This window comes from Aythya marila (assembly GCF_965140915.1).
Source record: "Aythya marila genome assembly, chromosome: 2".
Classification (NCBI taxonomy): Eukaryota; Metazoa; Chordata; class Aves; order Anseriformes; family Anatidae; genus Aythya; species Aythya marila.
Window position 1 is genome coordinate 32,308,364 of NC_139043.1, and position 24,005 is coordinate 32,332,368.

The window sequence follows — 24,005 nt, forward strand, 5'->3', positions numbered from 1 at the left end:
TTTTGATAACTATTGCTTATTGTTTCTTTTTTTCTTTAATATATAGGAAACGTGTCTCAAAAACTCTTTTCCTTGTTGCCTTGTGGGGGACTTGGGGTAAGTAGATTTTTATTTATTTATTTTGCAAGAGGGAAAGCACACGGCACATATATTCATGAGCTCCATAGCACTGTTGCTGTATCAGTTCAAAGTCATGAGAAGTTGATGATGAATCTTGAGATAAAATCTGAGACACTATCATACCATTCTCAAAGACATAGAAAAAATACATTGTGATAAGCATATAGAGCAATTAGACAGGAACATATTTTGTGAAAACGTACATTTCTTAGTTGTCCTTTTTTTTTTTTTTTATGGGATCTATTTTTGAGAAAAGTAACAGAATGAACTTTGAAGAAGTGAAAATAAATATAGCTTTGCATTATTCAGAGAGGAGAAAAAAATTATCAACACTAACATTTAGCATGATGAGAACTGTTCACTAGTTGCTAGAAAATTCCTTGGGTTCTGTTAAACTAATAAATTAATTAAGCATTTTTTATGGCCTGTTTTGAAACAGATTCATTCTGAAATAATCTTGCAAGTGAGTATTAGAACTCAGTGGAAAAAAATCTGTAATATGCATAAAATGCATTAAAAAAATGCATAAAAATGCATTGCAATACTAGGTAATGAATTCATCCACATTATTGAAAAACATTTAGAATGGAGCATATCTACTGATTCTGGCATCATGCATAGGTGGTTTTAGTTTTGGTTTTGATTTTGTTTTTGTTTTCCTACATAGCAGTATTCTACATATCTGGTCCAGCTGCAGCCATTATTTACTATTATTTTAATGTTAGCAATATCAAAATGCTGATATTACTAGATATGGATGGGCTGCCTAGATGATGCACATAAGTTTAAATTCCCTTGTTCCCTTATGTTCCCTATACAGAAATAAAGCCACAATCTCTGGAGTGCAATTAGAACTATAGGTCAACTTCCAATGCAAACTTCTAATGTTTTATTTACTATTATCCTCTACAAAGGATAAGTTCTATGCCACAGTAGTCTTCTTTATAGTTGTTTGTTTATTATTATTTTTATATCCCTGAAAAACAAAACATGTGTTGTAGGAACTTAACACAGAAAGATAATAATTTCAATTTAACTTTCAGAATTTAGTAATTTTGGAGGATTTATGAACTATGAGTTAAGGAACAAAGCATCGAGAAGTGGTAATCATTCAAGCTCCCCTACTATTTACACTTGTTGAGGATTCTGCCTAAAATTTGGAACTTAGTGATTAGCAACTTGCTGTATTTGAAACTTGGGGATCATTTCTGTATATGGACCGGCTAATGTTACACATAGACATGCAGACATGCACTTGCAAATGCACATCTGTGTGTACATATTCACACATGCCTATGCATACACACTTTTCTATATAAAAAGGTGAAATCAATTGTTATTAAGGTAGTTTCTCACAGTTATTGAATTTTATCAAGAAGTTTATGGAGAGTTGAACAAGAGATGAATGAAGTTGTGAAAGAATGTTGTTCAGACTTCTGAGCAAAGAGGAGGTGATGCAGAATTCCTTGACAATTCTTTCTGTGATCTTTGGAAAGTAAATATGACCATGGTGGGCTTTGAAAATTAAATAAAATATTTTTCTATTAAACATGTTATTCAGGCATTAGTTTGTGTTAAAGTTAGTGTTAAAATCATAAATAGATATAGGCTTTGAAATCCTTTTAAATACTTTCAATAATAAAAGTATGCTGTCAATTCTAAAGTTAACATAAGTCAGAAATGCTCAGTATAACTTACCTTTTTAAATACTTAAATTTATCTGTACATTCTTGGGTCTATTTGCTTTATTTCTGATTTGGAATCATGGAAATTGGATTAAAGAACATGTTGTAGAAATCGATACTTTATTTATTTTTTTCTAGTTGGGTTTCCCTTTCTACATATTATTGTCAGGCTTGCTGTAGGGCTCTTCTAAGGGAATGGGTTGTGACCTTTTTCAAGGTAAATAATCAGATTAGGAACTCACTTTCAGTGATATTTGGCTGTCTATTGGTTAGGATGAGCTCTGGGAAAAGCTACTTCAAACTGTCTGGAAAGCAATTCCTATATTTACTTTCAAAAAAGATGGTAGAAAGAAAGAAGCATTGGTACTTTGTAGATTTTAAATTAATTGAATAGTATGAAGCAGTAATCAATGTAAAACAGTAAGATCAGGACATAGTTCATGAAAAGACTGTGAAAATAATTAAAATTTATTTTTTTTTCTTACCTTTTATTTAATTTCTTGCTTGCTTAATTGGTTACTTGTTCACTAAAGAATCCAGGGAGAAAAAATATTAAAAAAAAAAAAAAAAGAGACATCAGTTCTTGCAGAAGACTTTAAAGATTTTATGGCTCTCTCCTGAATGATGGTTTTCCGAGATCTTTTATTCTACTGTCTTCTAACCACATGCGGACCTTGCTGGCAGTTATTTTTCAGCCTTTCTGTTATTAAATACATTAGTAGTTAAACTACTCACACAGGCAATGGTCACACCTAGGCTTCTTCTTCACTGCCAGGCTGGATTTAATATCAAAGTTCCCATTTCTTAAGCGATGCTGTTATCAATGTGGAAATCATAGTCTGGTTCTGGTTTGGGACCCTCATGCCACACACTGAAGCTGTGCCACTGTTGGAAAGAGCACCGGGCCATTAAGACAGAGCAAGGAGTAAGGGTGGTATATCTAAATGTACAATTTACCTAGCATAAATAATGTCAAGTCCTAGCTCCAAGCCTCTGTTCCACAAAGCTTATATATTTCACATGAAAGAATCACTGGACAAAATGTAAACTACTCTTGGAGTAAGGACTGAAATGTAGACTTCATAGGCATTGCAGACATGGTGAGCTGATGGGCTGTTAAGATTATTGGCATGAGTTTGGGATGGCTTGCATTGTTCCCACAGGACTTAAAGATCCAACCAATCTCTGTAACCCTGAATTCTGCTGTATTATTGATTTTGTTGTTATCTCTGTCCCAACAGCACCAATAAGCTGCAGTCAAGATGAGGGATCCTCTTCTTTCAATATCACAGTGACTGTAGTAAAAGAAAGCTCTTTCAAGCATCTTGCAAAGTAAACAAGAGGAAGTGTCCCTAACAAAGTTTCAATATTCTCTGATCCTTTTTCATCACAGCTCTGAATCTTATGCTTCAATACAAAATACATGTAAAGCTACAGTTTACTGATTTTGTAAGCATTTTAATTTGCTTTCAAGCAGTGATAGTGACTACTTAAGTCAGGGTTATTGTTGAATTTGGATAAGTATATGCCAGGCTTTCAGAAGAAAAATAAAGAATAAGAAACTAAGAAACTACACAGCTAATAAATATCTCCCTATCTAACAGCCCTAAGGTGACTCATACTGGCAACCAAACTGAGCAGGTTTCACAGAGGGAGAAGAAAAAGGCTTTATCTAACCTAAATTTGTCCATAACAGTATTTCTTGCATAAATTATATATACTTTTTTTTTTTTTTTTTTTTTTTTTTAATCAGAGGACTATCCAGATTCAGCAACATAACATCTACTGAAGTATGGGACCTCTGTCTTTCAATAGTAGTTTTTATTCTTTTTTCAAGTTGAACATTGTACCTGGACCAACTATGGTTAAAAAGTTCTAATACTGTAGGGGTGTAATTCCTTGTGCTGGAGAGAGATTAGCAGGTCTATGTCCAGTGGTTTTAATAATAAGAGATGGTTTCTTGCAGCTGGTCAGAGGTTTGGAATGTGAAAAGTTTTCCAGGAGGTAAGTAGATTGCAGGTGAAATGGCCAAATGGGGAGAATAATCACAAATTATTTTTGGTTCTGCAAATTATCAGACAATTCCACAATTTCTCTTCTGTGAATAGCCACTGGAGATATAACTGATCATTTAATCATTGCATGCATCTATTGCGATTCCTCCCCTTCTGTTCTGCTGTGAAAATGATAAAATAATTAAAAAAAAAAAGCAGAAATCTACTTTTAATGTGAGCAAGTTTCATCTCCTTGCCTCAGTCTGTCACTAAAAATAGTGATTGTTTTCCTGCCTGTTTGACCTGCTGCTGTGTGAAGAAATCTTGAAGTCATTTCTCAGCCATATTTTTTTGCCTAGTTGATAGGCAAAAAAAAAAAAAAAACCCACAAAAGTAAAGAAGAGCAGGCTTTTATGATAATGTCATCATCGGCTCCCAGCTTCAAACACTTCTGCGGCTTTTGAATTGTCATTTATAACTTGGAACTGAACCGACCCATAATTCCCTTGATGCATTTAGAGAAATTGATAACAGACTGCTTCTTTTATGGCTCAGAGGAGGCAACTCCAATCACATCACTATTGGCAGTCAATATTATTTTCTGACATGGTTGTAAAAGTATAAAGGGGCTTATGGCATTTGTTTAGATGAGGAATGGGCTCTCAAGCTGTGCTGGGGTTTATGGGTCCAGATTACTTGAGAAGCAAAGGGAATATGATGTTTGCAAACAGGATATGATTTTATTTAAGTGTGGGTTTCATACGTTGTTCCCTGGGGATTGCCCTGCAGACAGAAGAGAATTTCACTTTTATCATATAAAATTGGGCAGTTATCCAATCCCCCCCTGCTCTTTCCCCCTCAAAGACACTGCTCCAAACCTGTAATGTGTAAAGTCAGAACTCTAAACTGCAAGAGGAGGAGCTATGGGAGAACAGCACCCTGCAAGAAATTAGACTTTTGCAGAATAAATCTTTAGAAAGCTGAACAGAGTGGTTCATGCACTAACTGCTGAGCCATCTGAGTAGCTAAGAATGGCTTCTACATACTGGGAAAGTCCATTGCATTTTCTCTAATTTTGCTGTTGTGGCAGAACAGGAATGAGTTTTTCTTCTGGGATAAGCTGGTCTTGTTTCATTAACTGGAATATAACTTAGATCTTTTATACCAGAAAAGAATTTGGCTTGTAACAATCAAAAAAGAAATATGAAGCTATACAATCTCTCCATGTTTTTTCCAAATCCTACAAAATATTCGTAGCATCTTTCTAAATCTTCTGAATGTGGAGTTTCTCCCTGGCGTTCCATGTTGTGATAGGTGGACAGTACTTCTTTTTGTCCTGACCACACAGGAAGAATGCAAGAGGAAAGGCAATATTTCACTAGTGCACATATTTAGTAAGTCAACCAGGAAACAAATTGTTTTCTGCTGCTTCTCATTCTTCTCTTGATCGCACCAGTCTGTGTGCAGCAAGAATTTTCAGACTTTACTTTTTACAAATTAGTGCTCCTCTTATAAGAATGAATGGTATCAACCTGGTACCATGGTGTAAAAATTAAGAAGGTATTGTTGATAACACTGTGTCTTTGTTGCAGATTTTAGGATCCTAGATGTTCTGCAGGTCTCTCCTGATATCTAAACCTGGCTGTAATGAAATCAGACTCAGTATGGTTTGTGCACTCAAACTAAACATCACCTCCACATAGGTGTTACAATTAAATTGTGTCCTTCCACAGGCATAATCCTGTCACAATATCAACCAAAATTAAGTCTGTTTCCTTGTTTGGTGAAAGTAATTCCTAGAAGCTCAGCTACCCAGTGTGAAATCTCCCACTCTGAAATCATCGATATAGCATGTGTTGATGGCCTTATTAACCTCCTGATATTTTCCAGTTGTAACAATTTGGAGAAGATTGCAGGAGATTTTTGTGAATAAAAGACTTATCTCCTAAGCCTCCCTGGCTCCACCATCCCTAAAAAATTCCAAGGTTTAATCAACACAAATTCACAACAGCATTGTACTTTCATTAAGGTATTTTGCATGACTATTCAGGACTCAGGGTTACACAGCTCTGACTCTGTGACGTTTTCTGCAGAGGTAATCAAAATATGTGGTGAAAACAGTCATCCTGATGCCACCCCACAGTGCGATGCAAGGCCAGTAGGCATGGGACTGGAGGTTTGTCAGCCCGGAGCGTGCAGGGGTCTGCATGGGAGACTCAATGCATTTCCAGACAAACTTATATAGGCTATCTACAGGATGGGGGAATGAGGGTATAACATACTCCCAGTTGCTCTAGCAAGCACTCTTTTAGGTGTCATACCCCTGTCATTTGTGACAGTTCAGGTCAGCTTAGAACTGACTGGACCATGTTTTGGAGGAATGAACCATTTCTCACTTTACTGAGGCTCTCTTACACAGGCATTCTTAGATGTGCTACTGAAACACCCAAAGCAAGAGCCTGGTTATCCTTGCTTATTAGTGTAGCCATTAGAGAGACATGTGCATCATTAGAGCAGAACTCAGTCCATCTAAGATCTGAGGAACTGTCTGGAAGTACTTGATTCCCTCCATTGATAGGGACTTTAAGCAACTAAGTTCCTAATTTTAGGCACATTAGTTTTAGAAAAAAAAATGGGAAGTATGATAATGCAAATCTGGATGATCAGAAGAAGAAATAATTAGATATTCCTCCATTAGCAAGGTGCAGAGACTTCATCTGCAGATCTGGAACATGCAATGGTATCTCACCTCTAGCAGAGTGGGGATGCTGTATTTAGCATATGAATATGGTGCCCACAACAAAAGGAAACAATTTCTTCAGACTGAAAGGCAGATACTTTGTCCTATTCTTGTCCAGTTGTGGCACAGAGGTGGCCCGGTGTCATATACCACAGGTCATGATATTTAACGAGAAGCAAAACTGGTCAGCTGAGAGACATAGTTCCTGACATCACTGCAGGCAGGCCTATTTTAGAAATGTCTCAGTCTGCTTTAAATTGGAGCAGGTGAAGATAGAAAGCTCAAGAGTGGTAATCTGCTAACTTGGGTGCTAAAGGTAATCCTGTCATCTGCAGAATTTGGTCCCTTAGAAAATTTGTGTTTTTAATTTGTGTGTCTATTTATTTATTTATTTATTTTCCAGTTTTTAACAGAGGAGCACTTTTGCTTGGTAGTAGACCAGATTCAAATTGTAAACAAAGACACATGACATAGAAGAAATAAAATTATTTTGAAGCTAATGAGCTATCATAAAATCAATCCTTTTAAAATCTTACCTCATTTTGCATGTGTGTGTTTTTTTTTTTAATTACTGTGTTACGTAAGGCCAGCAATATGCAAAGAAGCTCTCTTATTTCCTAGGATATTAAACATATATATATATACTAAACATATATGTATTTATGTTAAGTGTAAATAGTGGAATAGTGTTATATACAAAAGTATTGTATACAAATTCACTCTCCATATATGCAATTAAATTTGATGGGAATTCAGTAAAGAAAGGAGAATTCACATGTGCTCTTTAAAAGCACATCACATCTTTATTGACAGAATTTAGCCTCCAAGATGGACAGAAAAAATCTCTGAAGAGGAGATGTTGATGTGCTACTTGTCTGAATAAACACAGGTTCTAGCAGAGCTCCATAGCATCCCATGACAGAAAGATCATATCTACAGCCAAGAAGAAAGCTAAAGTGCTATGTATTGCTAATTTTTTTTCAGCAACAAATTGCCAATTTAAAAAAAAATAAGTCATATAAAACTTGTTTTCCTGTAATTGTGTGCATTACAACCAGCTACACATTGTTTTATCTGTTTGCTCATGAACCCTTGGAAACTGCATGATCAAACGTAAGAAGGCAGTTGCACAAGCATTTTCACACACTAATCCATTAAAACCTAAAACAAATGTCAAGTTAAATTAATAGAGTACTCAGAGCTAGGTCTGTAAGTGCCGTAACATTTTTACAAGCATCTGGTGATATATGCCACATATCTGAGACTTGAATCTGGGCCTAAGTGTTTTATTTATGAGTTTTGTCTAAAAACAAGTTATAATCCACATTTAATCCATGCCATCCTCCCTCCATTCCCCCTACCAATGATCCACACATTGCTGTTTCATTAAAGTTTTGAGATCCTTTTGGGTGTTTAATGCATGCTTTCTAAGACCCAGAGATTCTAAATGCTTGTCATAAAAGGAAGTTTAGGAGAGTCAATGAATAAAACTACTTCAGAAGATATTGTTGTGTTCAGCTTTCAGCTTGATTTAGGCTGATTCTATTCTTATTCTCATTTTGAATACAAATAGATTTGTTTTTAAATACAGACATCATATATTTACTTGATTTTTTACAAACCTCCATGTGAACTCCCTTTGTAAGGAAATAGGGGTGCTGCACTTATTTATCTGAGGTGGACCACCTCCATCAATAACTATGGTAGGGATTCAATTTTTATTTTCTGCTTAGAAATGTTTTGTTAGTATTTTCTGAAAATCGATTTTGTTTTATAATAGCTGTACAAGTTAGATCATTATTGGCAGGTAACACTTGAAAATGTTATATATCCTACGTGTAGAAGGTACAGGTACTGTCAACATTCCTTATTGCACTGTAAGAGGCTTTTGAGGTCAGAATTAATAGCTGCTAAAATTCTTTTTAAAAGTCCATTTCCATGATTATTGTAGATGGTAAATTCTTCTGCAACTCAAACAACAATTCTTCTACAACTCAAACACAGCAGAGAAGCCGATGCAAACCAAGTGAATTCCACCTTTTTTTGTTCAAGCAATGATCTGTGAAGATCCTTTGAACTATTCATCCCAGTGGAGTCTAAAGATTGCATCCCTTTCACAATTTGTTTGTAAATCATACTGAAAGTATGAAAAATTGATATTCTGGGTACTCCCTATGGCAGGCATTTTGGATTAAAGCAGTTGGAAAGGCCTTTGACAAAACAAGTCTCTGATACAGCTGTAAAGTAACAGTAAAAATAAAGGAAGATCTTGGTACATATTTTTCCTAAAGTAGCCCACTTTCACAAACTTCCTCTGTGGGGGATTTATGGAAGAGACGTCAGCCTTTTCTCCTTTGTTCCTTACTGAGTGATGTGGCTGACAGGCCATTCATTAGAGGTTGTTCCTCAGAGATGATGTGCGCACCTTCGCTTCTTTAGTCATGGTGAGATGAAACAGCAGCTGAGAAGCACGCTGAGGACCTTTTGCTTCTTAGTGGAAATCACAGAGGTGATGAATGACCATGAGTACATCTGTAGGAGTGGGAAGTGAGAGCTGTGAGCGTGGCACCTGGGAAACTGCACTGCTCGTGGTCACGAGCAACATATTCCAGACTTATATACTGGCATTCACTGGCACTAACTCTCTCCAAGAATGGCAGACTTGTTTCTGGAAATAAGAGCAAAATGCCACACGCAAGTTTTAGAGGTTGCAACACTTCAGGAAAACATTTCATTTCTATTTTCATGCCAGGGAAATGAAAAAACTCAGTGATGGAAACATGTTTGCTCTGGCATGAGTGGAAGAGTGTGAGACTGAATGCTTTTAAAACTAAAACAAAGGAATTTGCTCTGCAATACACAAGTTTTATTCAATTGTGGTATCACTAAATAGCTCTGTACCCTCACATATTATTCCTCGCAGAGGGCTTAATCAGTTTGTTTACTGCAAATAGCTACAATGTTGTTAGCTAACTAGGTTTTATTTACTTCACAGTTTTATAAGCATTTATATCTGAGGACAGCATTTTTTTTATATAGTAGTTTTTCCAGATTCGTGTTGAAATATCGCAACAGAAATGCATACTGAATTAACTTCCATCTAAGAATAGTTGAGCCCTACCTCTGCTCTTTGAGAGGTGAAACAATATTTTTAAACTGCTATGAATAACTGCTTCTTTTTAGCTTGTTGTGCAGGTTAGTGTACACATAGCACTGCTATCACTGGCCAAAATTTCCATAAGCAGGTAAATGACAGATTGTGTTTTTGAACTATTCTCAGAGAATAAGTAGAATATCTCTGACAGGGACATGTGGTAACTCTTGGAGGACTGGTTTTGATTTTTATGATGGCAACAACTGTGCAGAGAATTCAGAACAGGATGTGAGATTTAGTATATTTTCAATTCCTTTTAGGAATGAAATCAGAATTCCATTGTGGAAGCTCCATTTGTGTTGAATAACAAAGTGTGTGTGTGTGTACATGTGTGTGTGACAGAGAGAGAAATGAAACTCTAGGATGCCTTGTCAGAATGTATCGTAGAGCAATAGCTTTGGCTCTCGTTTATATTGCCACCTAGTTATCAGTGAATGTGTATTTAAGACAACTTCAGAACTCACAGTTAATTATTCAAGGAAGGGAAATAACTCATACAAATGAATAAACCACACAGGGTGTGAAAAGTAGCAGGGTTTGTCAGACTGCCAGCAATATATCTGGTCAGCAGAACTGTGATCCAGTGACCATTAGGCAGATCCTGTGACACTTCTGGAGGAAGGACAACTGAGGATGAGGAGTGCAGGGGAAAGGACAAGTTAAAAAAAAAAAAAGACAGTTATAAATATATTATAAGAATGCCAATGAATTATTATGCCACTTTTTGCCTCTCTGAGGTTCTAGATAGATATTACTAGATTAGATATTATAGGTAGCAGGACATGTAGCTTTTCCAGTTTTAGCAAATACGGGGATTTCAGAAAGGACCTTATGTAAACAGTCTCCCTCTCAGAAGCCTTTCCATGTCTTTCCTCTCCATTTTCACACACACACATACCACTACCTGATGAAGGCATAAGGAGTTGGTAACTTTCAAATTTATAGTCAGTCTATCTTAACATGAAATATTCTAGCCCTGAAAGTGGTACAGTACAAGGTTTCTATCTGCTACATCTCTGCTGTTTCTTAGCTTGTTTTCAGTATGCTTAAAGTCTTCATTGTGAAATTCAAGTTATCACATTGGTACTTCTTGCAGGAAACATTCATATTATTCATATTCTTTCATTTTCTTTTTCTTTCTATCTTTCTTTCTCTCTTTCTCTCTTTCTCTCTCTCTTTCTCTCTCTCTTTCTCTCTTCTTTCTTTCTTTCTTTCTTTCTTTCTTTCTTTCTTTCTTTCTTTCTTTCTTTCTTTCTTTCTTTCTTTCTCTTTCTTTTCTCTCTTTCTCTCTCTCTTTCTCTCTTTCTCTTTCTTTCTCTCTTTCTTTCTCTCTCTTTCTCTTCTCTTTCTTCTCTTTCTCTCTCTCTCTCTTTTTCTCTTTCTCTCTTTCTCTCTTTTGTGTAAAGCAGGGTATTTCTGCACACAGCACTTGAAACATTAGTAGCATTCACTCAGGAAAAGTTACCTACATTTCTTTTCACTTAAGTCATTCCTTTCCTCTTTAATGCCTCCACATCCACTTCAGGGACAGGTAGCTTAATTTCTATCATCTGTAGCTTTACAGAGTATTAGCTTTGCTACACATGCCAATGATTGAGCTATACTAGATGTGCTTGAAAAAGTCTACAGCCTACACTGCTCATTCAGGAAACTCAGACTGAAGTAAATCCATATGTGTGTTTAAAAGTTTAGTATTCAGATAGGGCTTGTGTTTTCTGGCTCTAGCTGTTATCATGCACAATCCTTCTTTGAAGAGCTGCAGTAGTGATAGGCTTTTTGATAACGAAACGTGTGGTATGCTCATAGTTTACCGCTGACATTTTGAGGCTTTGAAAAACCATTCTTTTTCATTTTGGTTAGATATTCCAAATGCTTTCCTACACTGACAATTTTTAAAAGGATTCTTGAATTAAAATAATGCATGTAACTAAGCAGAATTTCTCTGTTAGAACCAAACTACAAATCTATATTTTCTGTAATTTTTTAACTTCCTCTAAAAAAAATCCAAAATCAAGGGAGTTTTTATTAAATTCTTAGGCTACTCCAAAGCACTTACAGAACAAAAGTAAAAGAAAAAGACAAACTAAAAAGTAAAAAAAGTTTATTAAATTCCATCTGACTTTATCATAGACTGTGATTTAGAAGCTATTACATTTGTCACAAGGTTATGCATACTTAGCACCTAGATGACTGTCAGATAAATTCGATCTATACCTGAAAGAGAACCAGAAATCATAATCCTATACTCTTTACTCATATAAAATCCAATCACTTCATCTCACAGGAATAAAAAGCACATCCAGTAGGATTTTACATAGTTGTATTTCATATACAGCATGACAACTAGGCCAGATAGTAGCTGTAATTTTAACAGATTTGCCACTTATATCACTGTATTACAACAGCAAGTTGCAAACAAAAAAATCGAATAACGCTAAAAAAAAAATAAAAAAATCTCTGTTTAAGCACCTGTAATATTTAAGGTAATATATTGCATTAATAGAGAGATAAAATGGAATGTCATATGGATATTTTCTAGTTGTGACAGCTAAAGTTTTGGCTGTAGGATGAAAGTTTTCTAGGTTGTTCTTCAAGAGATATTCCTCAAAAATTCAGTCTGAATTTTGCATGACTATGGAGCAGATTTTAACATCCAAATTTATAATACTTTACCTTTTCAGGGTAATTATATTCATATCAGTATGTTAGTTTTCTTATAATAACTCTGTACTAAGATATGCAGCTTCAGTTGGCTAACTCTGGCTTTAAGAATTTGCAGTTTGTTGTATGTACTATGCCCAGAAGATCAACTACAATATTCCCCAAGAGATCAGCTAAAATATCCTGAATTTCCTGTGTACTTTTAGGGGGTCATTTCTAAAAATTCCTTGAGAAATGCTATTTTGTCTCCTGATTGCCCATTTACATCCAGTCCAGGTACAATTCTGTAATGAAGGGAATATTGTAGTAGAAGATATTTGGTCTCATTGTCCTGGTTCAGTCTCCTCACACTTAGCTGAAAGCAGAAAATGATAAATGCCGTATCCTGGCCAATACTCGGTGTTCAGCAGTTGGAGAAACTGCCGTCTCATGTGTCAGAGCAGACAACTGTCTTGAAGGGTGGGTACTCTCAAGCTGTGGTTACAATTTTAACTTAATCGGCCTTCCTGGAAATGAATCATAGTCCCTTTGAGGATGCAGACTCCTGCCTGTGCCCTGGTGTACCGAGCAGCTGCCACTGAATCATTTTCATCAGCCACTCCTTCATGTTATCCTTAATTTGCTAGCCATAAAAATGGCAAGAAAGTACTCCCTCCCAGCCCTCTTGTTGATACTTCTTTATTTAAAGTACTGCACTGTATTTTTCAAACTTTATTATGGTTTGATTAAATTGATTTAACCAATGACCTCTACTTATTTATTTCCTTATTTGTTTTAAAAATAAAATTGATTCACAGTTGCTTTAAAGCAGCAGAGAGAGAACCTGAAGTTCTGCCTAATGTTAAATACGTCATGATATTTTTACTACTTGGTTTCTTTCTGGTTTCTTGCTGTAATTTCCTGAGCTACCTACTGATTTGTGTCTCAGGCTACCAGTCTGCAAAACAAATTTAATAAATCATCCTGTATCAAGCTGATGATGCTTAATTGTGTTTAGACAACTTTTTGAGATTCTCAGATGAAAACAAAATGTGTTATTATTGTTATTCTGAACTTTGCAAGAACAGTCTATGCTTTTTATTCAGGCCTGTTGTGAATAGGAATTATTTTCATTAGTTCTGCTGCATGAACACAAAACTGATCAAAATGATAGAAAATTCAGGTCCAGCAAACTGAAAAACATGATCATTTTAGTAGCTTGAAATATAATATTATTGTAACAGTAATGGTGAAGACATTTGACAGGTGTAGAGAGAAGATCAAGCTTCTTTCTGTTTCAAATGACTAATCAGAGAATTCCTCAGAACTTCCACAGTCGAGCAGCATTTGCATCCATTTTCAATTATTTAATTTCTTTCTTTTTTCTTTCTCTTTTCTTTCTTTCTTTTTCTTCCTTCCTCCTTCCCTCCCTCCCTCCCTCCCTCCCTTCCTTCCTTCCTTCCTTCCTTCCTTCCTTCCTTCCTTCCTTCCTTCCTTCCTTCCTTCCTTCCTTCCTTTCTCTCGTTCTCTCGTTCTCTCTTTCTCTCTCTCTTTCTCTCTTTCTTAAGAAATTAGGAACAGAAGCTTCTGGTTCAAACTTAAAACATGTCTCAGTGTACTTGGAAGTTATCCAAATAGCATCTGCCACAGTATTTTGTCTATCCCTAAACGTTTCTCTTTTCATGATAAATTTGTGCAGTATGATACTACTAAATGCACTTCCCATGGAGCATCAAGGAAGTCTGGCTGTCTCTCTAGATGTTTTTTTCAGACTGTTTCACACCATCATGTCTGCTTGGCATAGTAGCATAAAAGGGATATGCAACATTTCATCTATACTATGTTGTTTGTTTCTGCAAATAAATAGTTACTAAAAATATATTTCAAAAGTAAAATATTGGGTTACTGATTGAAGCTGTAGAACAGTACTGCTTAGCTGTCTTTATAATATTTTATTTATATTTTACAATTAAAATATCTTTATTTTATCTTTATATTTATATTTTCATATAATGTTTAAGCTGTTATAAAGAGTGATCTAAAGCCTTTCAGTCAAAACTTAGCAGTCCATCAAAACTGGAGATACAGCAAGGGTGGTACTTCAATTTATTTCATTTTATTTTTTTGTCTATGGCAATGGTAAGTAGTGAAATTAAGCTAAACAGTGAATCATTGTGATTTCAGTCATTTAAAAATGATGCCTGCCTGGGTAAGAAAGAAAAGCTTTTACTGCTAATTTTAAAACACATCATGATCTGGGCTGCTGGTCAGTTTCTGTCGGCATGCTTTTTTGGGACAGCAGTGGCTTCTCCTGTGGGACCTCATGTCCCTCGCTGGCAGCCCCCCATCCCCACCAATGTAAGGACCCGGTGCAGGGCGTCCACTGGCCGGTGAGCAGGCCCAGCCTGGCCGATGTAATGCTGTTTGTAATGAGAAATCTAAACAGGGAATGGCAGCGAGGCATGACAGGAATGTGTTTCCATTGGAGAAGCCCGTGCAGAGAAAAAGCATAAGTAAAGCCATGTCCAGAAGGCCTTTCAGCTGGCCCGGACGGAAGACTGATGTTATTGTACACGGGCTGTCACACTGCCAGCCCTCCCTCACGGGTTTGTTTTCTCTCATGCTCTCCCTCTCCCTTTCCCTCTCCCTCTCTCCCTTGCCCTTCTCTTGGGGCCGGCTGTTTGCTCAGGTGGACAGTGACACCGTTTGGAACGAGCTGCACTCGGCTGGGGCGGCACGCATGGCGGTGGGCTGTGTCATCGAGCTGGCGGCCCGCGTGGCCTCCCGGGAGCTGAAGGTGAGGTCCGGGCCACGCGGTGGGTGGGAGGCAGGGAGGTCCAGGGGGGCTGAAGGCAGGCCTTGTTCGCCCGCTCCGCACTGCTGGGTGGCGGGAGGGGAAGAGGGAGGATGGCCACCAAGGTGTGGCAGCCCCATTGGCTCCTCGAGGTGGCCACTGAGCCTCACAGGAGATACGTTTGCCATTGATGCTCTGAAGTAGTGCTGTTTTCTTCAGAGTGCTACAGCCTGAGGTGAAGTTACTTGTTGCGTGCATGTAGCTGGCAAGTTGCTGTGGAACTGCCTTTTGAAGTGTGTGTTGTTTTTTTTTTTTATTTTTAATATGATTTAGTCACGTGCATGACCTCATGATACCACCCAGAGAGAGGGGAGGCAATCGGTGGGCAAACAGGTTGTCAGGGAAGAGGGACGCTGTTGATGAGGGGAGTAATGATCCAGAATACACCTTCCCGTCGGCAGCTCCACACTGACTGTCCCTCATTGTTCTTCCTGGACAGCTTTTCTTCCCTATCTCCTTTCTGCACGATCCGCAAAGAATGATGTACAAAACCCAAATTATCCCCAGTCTAAACAATTTATAAAAGTTCCAGACCTGACGGACTTTGACATTTTATTTGGTATTTTAACAGCCCTATTTAAAGGTACACCATATGCAGCCTGGATGCAGTCTTGCCCCAATAAACATTGTTGGAGCTAACACGTCTCCTTAATGAAACTGTTTATACTCTTTCCAGTCCAAACACTAATGGATTCAGTCCTGTTTGCAAAATCAAGATAGGAATAAATATTTTAAAATTAACATTATACAATGATTTTTTTTTTCCCCAAAAATTCCAAAATGTAATGGAACTTGGGAATTTTCTTCCTCTATATCTGTCTTATTTCAGTCAAAATACATTAGCTACATATTAGGTGAAGAGTACATATGTTTATGTGTACATGTATATATATAAAGAGGTATAAAATATATAGGTATGTAAAGGAGCATTCAGTTAAAATACAGTATTATATCTCTGACCCAGTCAAATGTGATTACTAAACTTTTGTGTTCAGATACTGAAATCATCAGCCAGGTGCTACACCAAGATGCTATAATTTTTGAAATCTCAAATCAGGGAGAGGCATGTCCATATGGGATCTCGCAGATCTTTTCTGATGGGCACTTCAGCTTTCAGGGTTCGGTAGGATTCAATACACAACTCACTAAACATTATTCCCACACAACGAGACTAATGAAAGGGAAGTAGGGCTTTTTACCCTTTTTTTTTTTTTTTTTTGCCTTTGGTGACTGTAGGACATATGTCAGTCTTTAAGATGATATGCAAGCAAATTTTGATAAGAATAGTGAGATATGCCCTGTGCACAGTTAGCCTAAGCAGTGTCTGCTGAGAATCTATGCTGTTTATCTTTGTGCTTTTGTGGTGTCTTTCCATGGTGTGATTGTGCTTGATTATTTATCTGTGTGATGGACAGATGGAAAGAATCAAACATCATCCACTGTGAGACCGTGGTTGCTGCTGGAGTTGCAACAAACTGTAAATAAATACTTTAAATTTAATACTAATTTGTAGTTTACTGTAAAATTATTGTTGATCCTAAATAGAATCTTCATCTGCAGTGGAGAGGACTGGAACAATCTCATTCCTCCTCCAGCTGAGACATAGGTAATTGTTCAAAACATGTGCCAAGTCACTGGTTTACCCCAAATCATGAGGAAAGTAGGAATGGAAAACATTTGCTGTGAAAGCGAATCAGCAATACTCATGCCATTCCCAATACGCGTTTAACCTGCTACTGTACTTCCAGCATGAAGTCCAGTGGCTTACGTGCCACTATGCTGACTGTATGAACTAACAATCTGCATGTGGTGTTTATAATTTAAAATGAAAGAAACCCATGGAAAAGTTATTAAGGCCTGGCTGACAGAAGAAAAACATGCTAGCAGAAGTTCTGGAAATAAACTGATCCTGATATTTTTGGGCAGAATCCTCGTATGTTTACTTTGTCACTGCATACAAACCTGGATTTTGCTCAATACTCTTATATAGTAAATTGTATCAAGGGATTTTTTGCAGTGTATTCTGAGGCATTCTACATGGTGTTCACATGAGAATTTAGGTAGCTGTGAGATTTTAGCCCTACAGATCTGTATGTGTCAGTCTACATTTATGATGACTTTATATATTGCTTTTCGATCTTGCTGCAATTCTTCCTCTAGAAACATACGTGTTGCACTGATCGGCTGTTTCTAGTACAGGTAAAATGCCAATTCTGTAACATACTTGTAAAGATCTGAGAGGAAGTAAGTGAAGCTGACCACTTTCATGTTCATTCACTGAGCAAATATGCATGTGAAGTAACCATCTGGGGCCTGTACTGTGAGCCCTGTGTGGGAGGATTAAGCTGTGATGGGAATCTGGAAAGGTCTGCCACAGCTTCAGAATCTTTGGATGACAAAAAAGGCCTTCCAGAATTGTGCATAAGCTATAACAGCTCTGCAGCATGTAAACAGCAAGATGAGAGCAAGTAAGGAAACGTGCTGTAATTTTTCCCTGGCAGTTTATAGTATGGATTGTTATCAGATGGTGCACTGTCAGTTTGATGTCATCTTAAGAAAAATACTAAATTATGAGACAGGACACACAGATTTGTTCTGAAATCCCACAGTTGCCTGAGAAAAGCTGCATGTCCTGCAGTTCACAGTGGCAGACTTAAAATACAGAGCAGGGAATTCCCACAGGGCAGTGATTCAGACTGCAGCAGAAGAGGCAGTGGATTATCTACCCAGTGCAATGGAGAAAGAATCATAGAATCATAGAATATCCTGAGTTGAAAGGGACCCACAAGGATCATGAAGTCCAACTCCTGGCACCACACAGGTCAACCCAAAAATTCAGACCATGTGACTAAGTGCACAGTCCAAATGCTTCTTAAACTCCAACAGGCTTGGTGCAGGCCCAGCATAGGTGTCTTCCTCTGAAACAGTTCTGGAGACATAAGGGTAACCTTAGAGTAAAACTTTATAGCATAGACAAAGTTTGAGACAAGAAGCCTCAGGAATGAGACATTGAAGTAATTTGTTTAAGTGCTGTTTAGATGTAAGAATTGCCAAATTTGTCAGTGTAGCTGGGTATAAGCTGCTCAAACATTTCTTACAGCTTGATGAATCAATGCATGTATTTTTGTAAAGTCTAACAAGGTTTTCCTAAAATAAAAGTGAATATAATATTTTATTTTATGGGTATGTATGCAGTCAATTTAGAAAAACAAACAAACAAACCACCACAGGATTTACAGTACTGGAGACAAATGTCCTCCTCACTGCCTGGAGTACAGAAAATAACATAGACTGTCCCATACTGACTGGCATCTGACATTTAAACTCCATTTTAGGAAGGAAACAACTTTTCAATTTCCATGCTTACTCCAGTCTCTGCTGACATTGCTTGCATAAAGTGATAGTAGTAGCTCTATGCTGTAAGTATGTGCTGCTAAGAAAAATGGTAAGTCTACAAAATCAATTGTGAGCCTACAGAGCAACTGAGAGCAATTGTCACTGCACAGTCGGACGTGAGTCAAAGTAGTACACAAGGCAAAAGGTTCTCTACTTTATTCTGAATTTCCTGAGACTGCCAGTCCCATTTCACATAGGTCTCTTCAGAACAGCAACATTTTGTTCATCTGATTTGGACAGTGTTCAAAAACTTGCCAAGAGTTAGAGTTCTCTCCACCATAGTTCAAACCTCTTGTGAGACATCAGGTTTCTTTGATCTTCCTGACAAATGGCAAAAGCATTAATATGACAGTGCTAAGGATGTAAAACAATAGGGTTTACTGAAATTCTGCTGCTGCTGTAAAAGTAAATTGGTTAGAGGGGGAGGCTGGTTTTTCTATTATTATTATTATTTTGTTTTTATTTATTTATTTATTGTTAATCAAGACAATCCCCTTCTCTGGGGAGACTTAATTCAGGATGTTTTTAATTTGATTATATCAGGTAGGTAAAATCACCTATCAAAATTAAGGATTTTTTGGGTTTGTTTAATAATATAATGAGCATTCATTGAGATCAATTTGATACTCCTTTGAGATAATTTTAATAGAGAATAAAGAATCACACCAGTGAAATATGTAGTATGATAAAAGTGATGTTTTACTGAGCCACATGCTATGTTTTTCCTTTTTTCATGAGTTTATTTGCATGTTTGATGGATGCCATATTAACAATATTACCATATGATGAGATGAGCTTAAAGATTACATGAAGGTTGCCCTTTTTCAAGCTTTTTATAAGTGAGGAAACCTGGTGATGGCTGATGGGGTATTTATATTTTATGTCATCACTGTCACAGCTCTCCTATCTAACTGATTTTGCTCTATCTGCCTTTGCTCCTTTCCCATTTCCCAAAGAGATTTGTGTAGATGATTTTTGCTATTATGCTGGCTAACCACCTTTAGTAGAGTGGAGTACATGGAACTGGGTGACTGTAGTTCCAATGTAGACATTAGATATACCTAATAAATAATTTCAACACACAAGAGAAGTCTTATGATATATTTCTTGGGATTTGGGAAGTAATACAGGTAGTGCCCTGCATATGATTTCTTGCACATGGTATGGCTTTTGAACTTGGAAATATTTGTCTCTAGTCTCTAACTAAGGTCAGTTACTTCAGAAAGAGAGTCCTAAAAATCTCCATCTGCAGAGAGAGCGTTTTTTTTCTGAAGTCATTATGGAAAATAACAGGAGGGTTGTCTTTTAAGGATCTCCTTCCTCTCTTGCATGGCCACAATAGAGATATGCTAGAAAAGGAGAAGGAAATGGTGCATATGGAGACTCAGGCTATACAAACCTTCTGTAGGACCTGAAGGCAGCGCTTCACTTCACAGTGTCCCAGTCAATGCCCGACAATAACTAAGCAGATTTGAGGACCATGTGGCCTAATGGTTTGGCGGCACTGGGAGATGCCATCCTTCCCTGCCTTCCCATTTTTTTTCAGGCCCCCTGCTGCTTCCCATCCATCAGCTCTGATGCTCGCCTCGCCTCACCTCGCCTCGCCTCACCTCACCTCACCTCACCTCACCTCACCTCACCTCACCTCACATCACCTCACATCACCTCACCTCACCTCCTGCCCAGTGTGCTACTTCACTCATAAGCATCTATGCACAAAGAAACTCTCCCCAATCCTGTGCAGCAGGTACTTCTAAGGTGCATCTAATACTACTAAGAAGTCAAAAGTCAAATAAGTGATTATGTTAGTATGATAATTTTGTAATAATTGTACTTTGCTGTCTAATGTCCTTCAAAATATTATTTGTTCTTATAACAGTTGTTTTATTGTGGTCTGTTTTGTGAATATTAAATGCATCTTCTTTTTTGGTAACAAAATTTGCATTTCTTTGTCTGTTGCTTTATATCTTACAGTTGACTAGCAGATAATAAAAGAAAAGAAAAGATATCAGTGAGGAATGTAATTTAAAAAGTGTACATCCAATAAGAACCACCCTATGCACTGGGAAATTAATTTTCATCAGAATGGGCAACTCAGTCCCAGAGCAGACTGTGGTACTAGTGAAAATTCAAAAGGAGCATTTCTGGTGTTTTTTTTCTCCAGTTTCAGATGTTCCTATTCAGTACTACTACAAGCTGGAATTAATTATTTTAAATACAGTACCCATAATAAGGATTATTCTATAGTTTACTTTGAATATCCTTTAAATATGTCAACATTGGTGATGGCAACACTCTTTTCTGTGATAGAAACACATAAGTGCCATATATTTTTAATTTGACAAATTTGAAACAGAAAAGACCTACATAGTAAACTGTCAAGAGCTGGTAGATTTCATATGGTTATTCCTTAAAAAAAAAAAAAAAAAAAAAAAAAAAAGTTTGAATGAATTAAGAAGCAATTCTGCAAAAAAAAGCACTCAAGAAAAAAGACATAAATTAAGAGAGATCTTGCATCTATTTCAGCTGAATCAAGAGAAGTACAAGTTCCTTTTCTTCCTTATCGTGTGTGTGTGTGTGCAAGTGCAAGCACACACATGTGTAGGGTTGCCCTGTTGGTAGTCAGGGGTCATTTAACAGAATAAAAGCAATTGAAATGAGTTTCCTCCGAACCAGAATCTGATACATTCCTGGAATGGTTCTTTCTGATATGTCAGGTTGAATCAATACCAAAATAAATCTCCTGCATTTGGTCATTGTTACTCTGCTGTCTTTGTGATTCCTGAATAACTTGAACCTGAAACTCTCATTCCAAATGTGCTTGGTTATTACTGACTTCAAGGTCTTTGTTACACAAGGCTATGGAAGAATCATAAGGTAAATTGTACTAGTCTAGTGAATAAACAGGATTAGCTTAATTAATACCCCCCACCTCATAATTTTCTAGTCTTTATAGTATTCCATGTAAAAATCACTCATTCCTTTTTCCCAGCTCTACTGCTTTTATTAGATCAAAAATTACAATGAACTGCCTTTCTAAAGACATAACAAAAGAAAAGGGGTGAGAAGTGTCCTCCTAGTCCTACAGTGTCCTTCCTCTGGTAGTATTTCAGGCCAGCAAATTTCCATTCATGCTGGAACAACAGCAAATACCACATAACTCTTCTGGTTATGTAGGAAAATCTCCTTTCCTGGGAGTTGCCCTGTGCTCAGGTGGCTCCTAGACAGCTCTCGTGCACGTTCTGCCCTACCTTCATTTCACAGAATCACAGACTCACAGAACTGTAGGGTTTGGAAGGGAACTCAAGAGATCATCGGGTCAGATTTCTACCTCCTTGTCTCACGTTCTGCTCTGTAACACTCTCCCTCTGCCTTACAAAAAATTCTAAGCAATTTGTAGCAGCTACAAAGGGAAGCTTTTTTTTTTTTTTTTTTTTTTTTTTTTTTTTCCTGCTACTCAGACTCAGAATTTTTAACAATGTGTAGCATGGAAGAACAGTCATAAATGAATGTTTATTTTACTAGTCTTAGAGATACGATTGATAACAACCATCAAAGTTACCAACAGAGTTTTTTAGATAGTACTTTATATTCTTTGCTTTTACAAAGTTACCAAATTACAAAATTTTATATGGAACTATCTCTTAGAAACTTTATCCCAGCAATTATGGTTATATTTATATCTGAATTACTATTATTATTTCATATAGTAGTACAACTTTAATTATATGTGTGGTATGCAACCTATCTCCATGACCACTCTGTTGTTAAAACTGTTTGTCTGCATTTTTTCCCAATATAGTTCACACTAGTTGTGGCTAAAGAGGCTGTCACAGTTGTATATATGTCAGCCTGCAAGCACCAACTTTTCATATATATTCTCCAGTGCAATCCTTTTAGACCTGCAGGAAAGCAAACAGGGAACTCTTTGTTTCCATCAGAGTTAAACATTTAACGTCCATTTTTGTGTTCTTGGCCTCTGCTAGCTTCCTCTGCAAGACAAAATGGTATTCCCTCATGTCCATTACTGTTTTCTTGGCAAATCTACATGCTGCTAACACTGCTGTGTTAAATCATGGGTTCTTGTTCACTGCATTCGTAGACCCCCAGGGCCAGATACTGGCTCCTGCTCTGGCAGTATGAATAGCTTGTAAAATTGTCCCAAACAGGTACCTGAGGATTGCCTCGCTCTTACACCATTCTTATTCTTACCCTCCCTGCTGGATGGCATAGCTTGGGATCATGTTACAGCAGAAGTGACCTGGTAAGAATATGGTTATCTTCTTCAGGGTACCATTTCAAGGGAGTTTTGTAGGCAGCTGGGGTTGAAAGCAGCCCTGATATTTGTTATTGTAGGAGTTAACTGAGTCAGAGATAGTAAGAAGGTTAAAGATGGCACGAAGGCCACTTCAGGGTTTGCATCCTGTCAGGTATACTCTATGGAGTACCTTTTACATTTAAAGAAATGCCATTCTATATAACTTTATAATGACACCATTTCATATATATATATATGTACATATATATATACACATATAAACATAAGGAATATCAATTGTGACAGAAGGAATGGATACATTTCTGTATAATAACTAAAGCAGTTTCAACAAAAAAATGACGTATTAGTTTCATTCACTCCTGACTCTAATGCTTGTGCACAGTGAAGCAAAAATAAACCCTTCCATGAAAAACAAGTGGCTATGAATGCCACGTAAAAGCACTGCTAATTTTAAGACCTGTGGGTTGTATTTGTTAAGGGATTTACATGTAGACATGTAGAAAATAAGAGACTTTAACACCTGATTTTGGAGAATGTAGAGCTTCTAGTGTGGTTCTGAATTAGGTACCTGGTCTCCATATGAAATAAACAGAGGTTCCTGAGAAAGCTGTCCTTGGTAACATGTAGCTACAATCAGCTAGTGCAAGGTATTTTCCTGACAGTTTTCTTTTCAAAGGTATGTAGTTGTGAACTTCTAAGTAGAATCACAGAGTGGTTGAAGTTAGAAAGGACCTGTGAAGGTCATATGGTCTACAGTAGTTCCAGCCTGTCTCTCAACATGCCCGGAGTGCCCCATTGGCTGGGTGGCTTTTGGTCCACTTGGAATCTGGGCAGAGTAAGCTCCCATTGTCCAGACAGGAGAAGAGTGATTGACACCTTGCCATAGTCACCACGTGTTGCTCTAGGGAAAAAGTTCCTAGCTTTGGTTTTATCTCCTTTTGTCACAGAAACACCAGAGGAGCTCTGCTGTAGATAGTCCAAACTGTGGAGCAACCAACTGTGTTATTGTGTTGTTTTGAGTGCTTGTTTTGTCAAGGTCCAGGAAGAGGTATAGTAGGTGCCCAAGCATGATGCGGCTCAATGTTCTGACCCAGCATGCTAGAGAAATAATCAACTGTATCACCAAATAAAATGAGGCCACAG

The 24,005-nt window shown here is 37.3% G+C and overlaps 1 protein-coding gene across 1 annotated transcript in view; it reads left to right on the forward strand.

Moving 5' to 3' along the window:
- The window catches only part of HDAC9 (histone deacetylase 9), a gene marked incomplete at its 3' end in the record, with an annotated part of 402,701 nt that overhangs the window by 276,458 nt on the left and 102,238 nt on the right, over window positions 1-24,005 (forward strand). Inside the window, 2 exon segments of the mRNA XM_082754738.1 lie at window positions 47-96; window positions 15,023-15,130. Coding sequence (XP_082610864.1) covers window positions 47-96; window positions 15,023-15,130 — 158 coding nt within the window.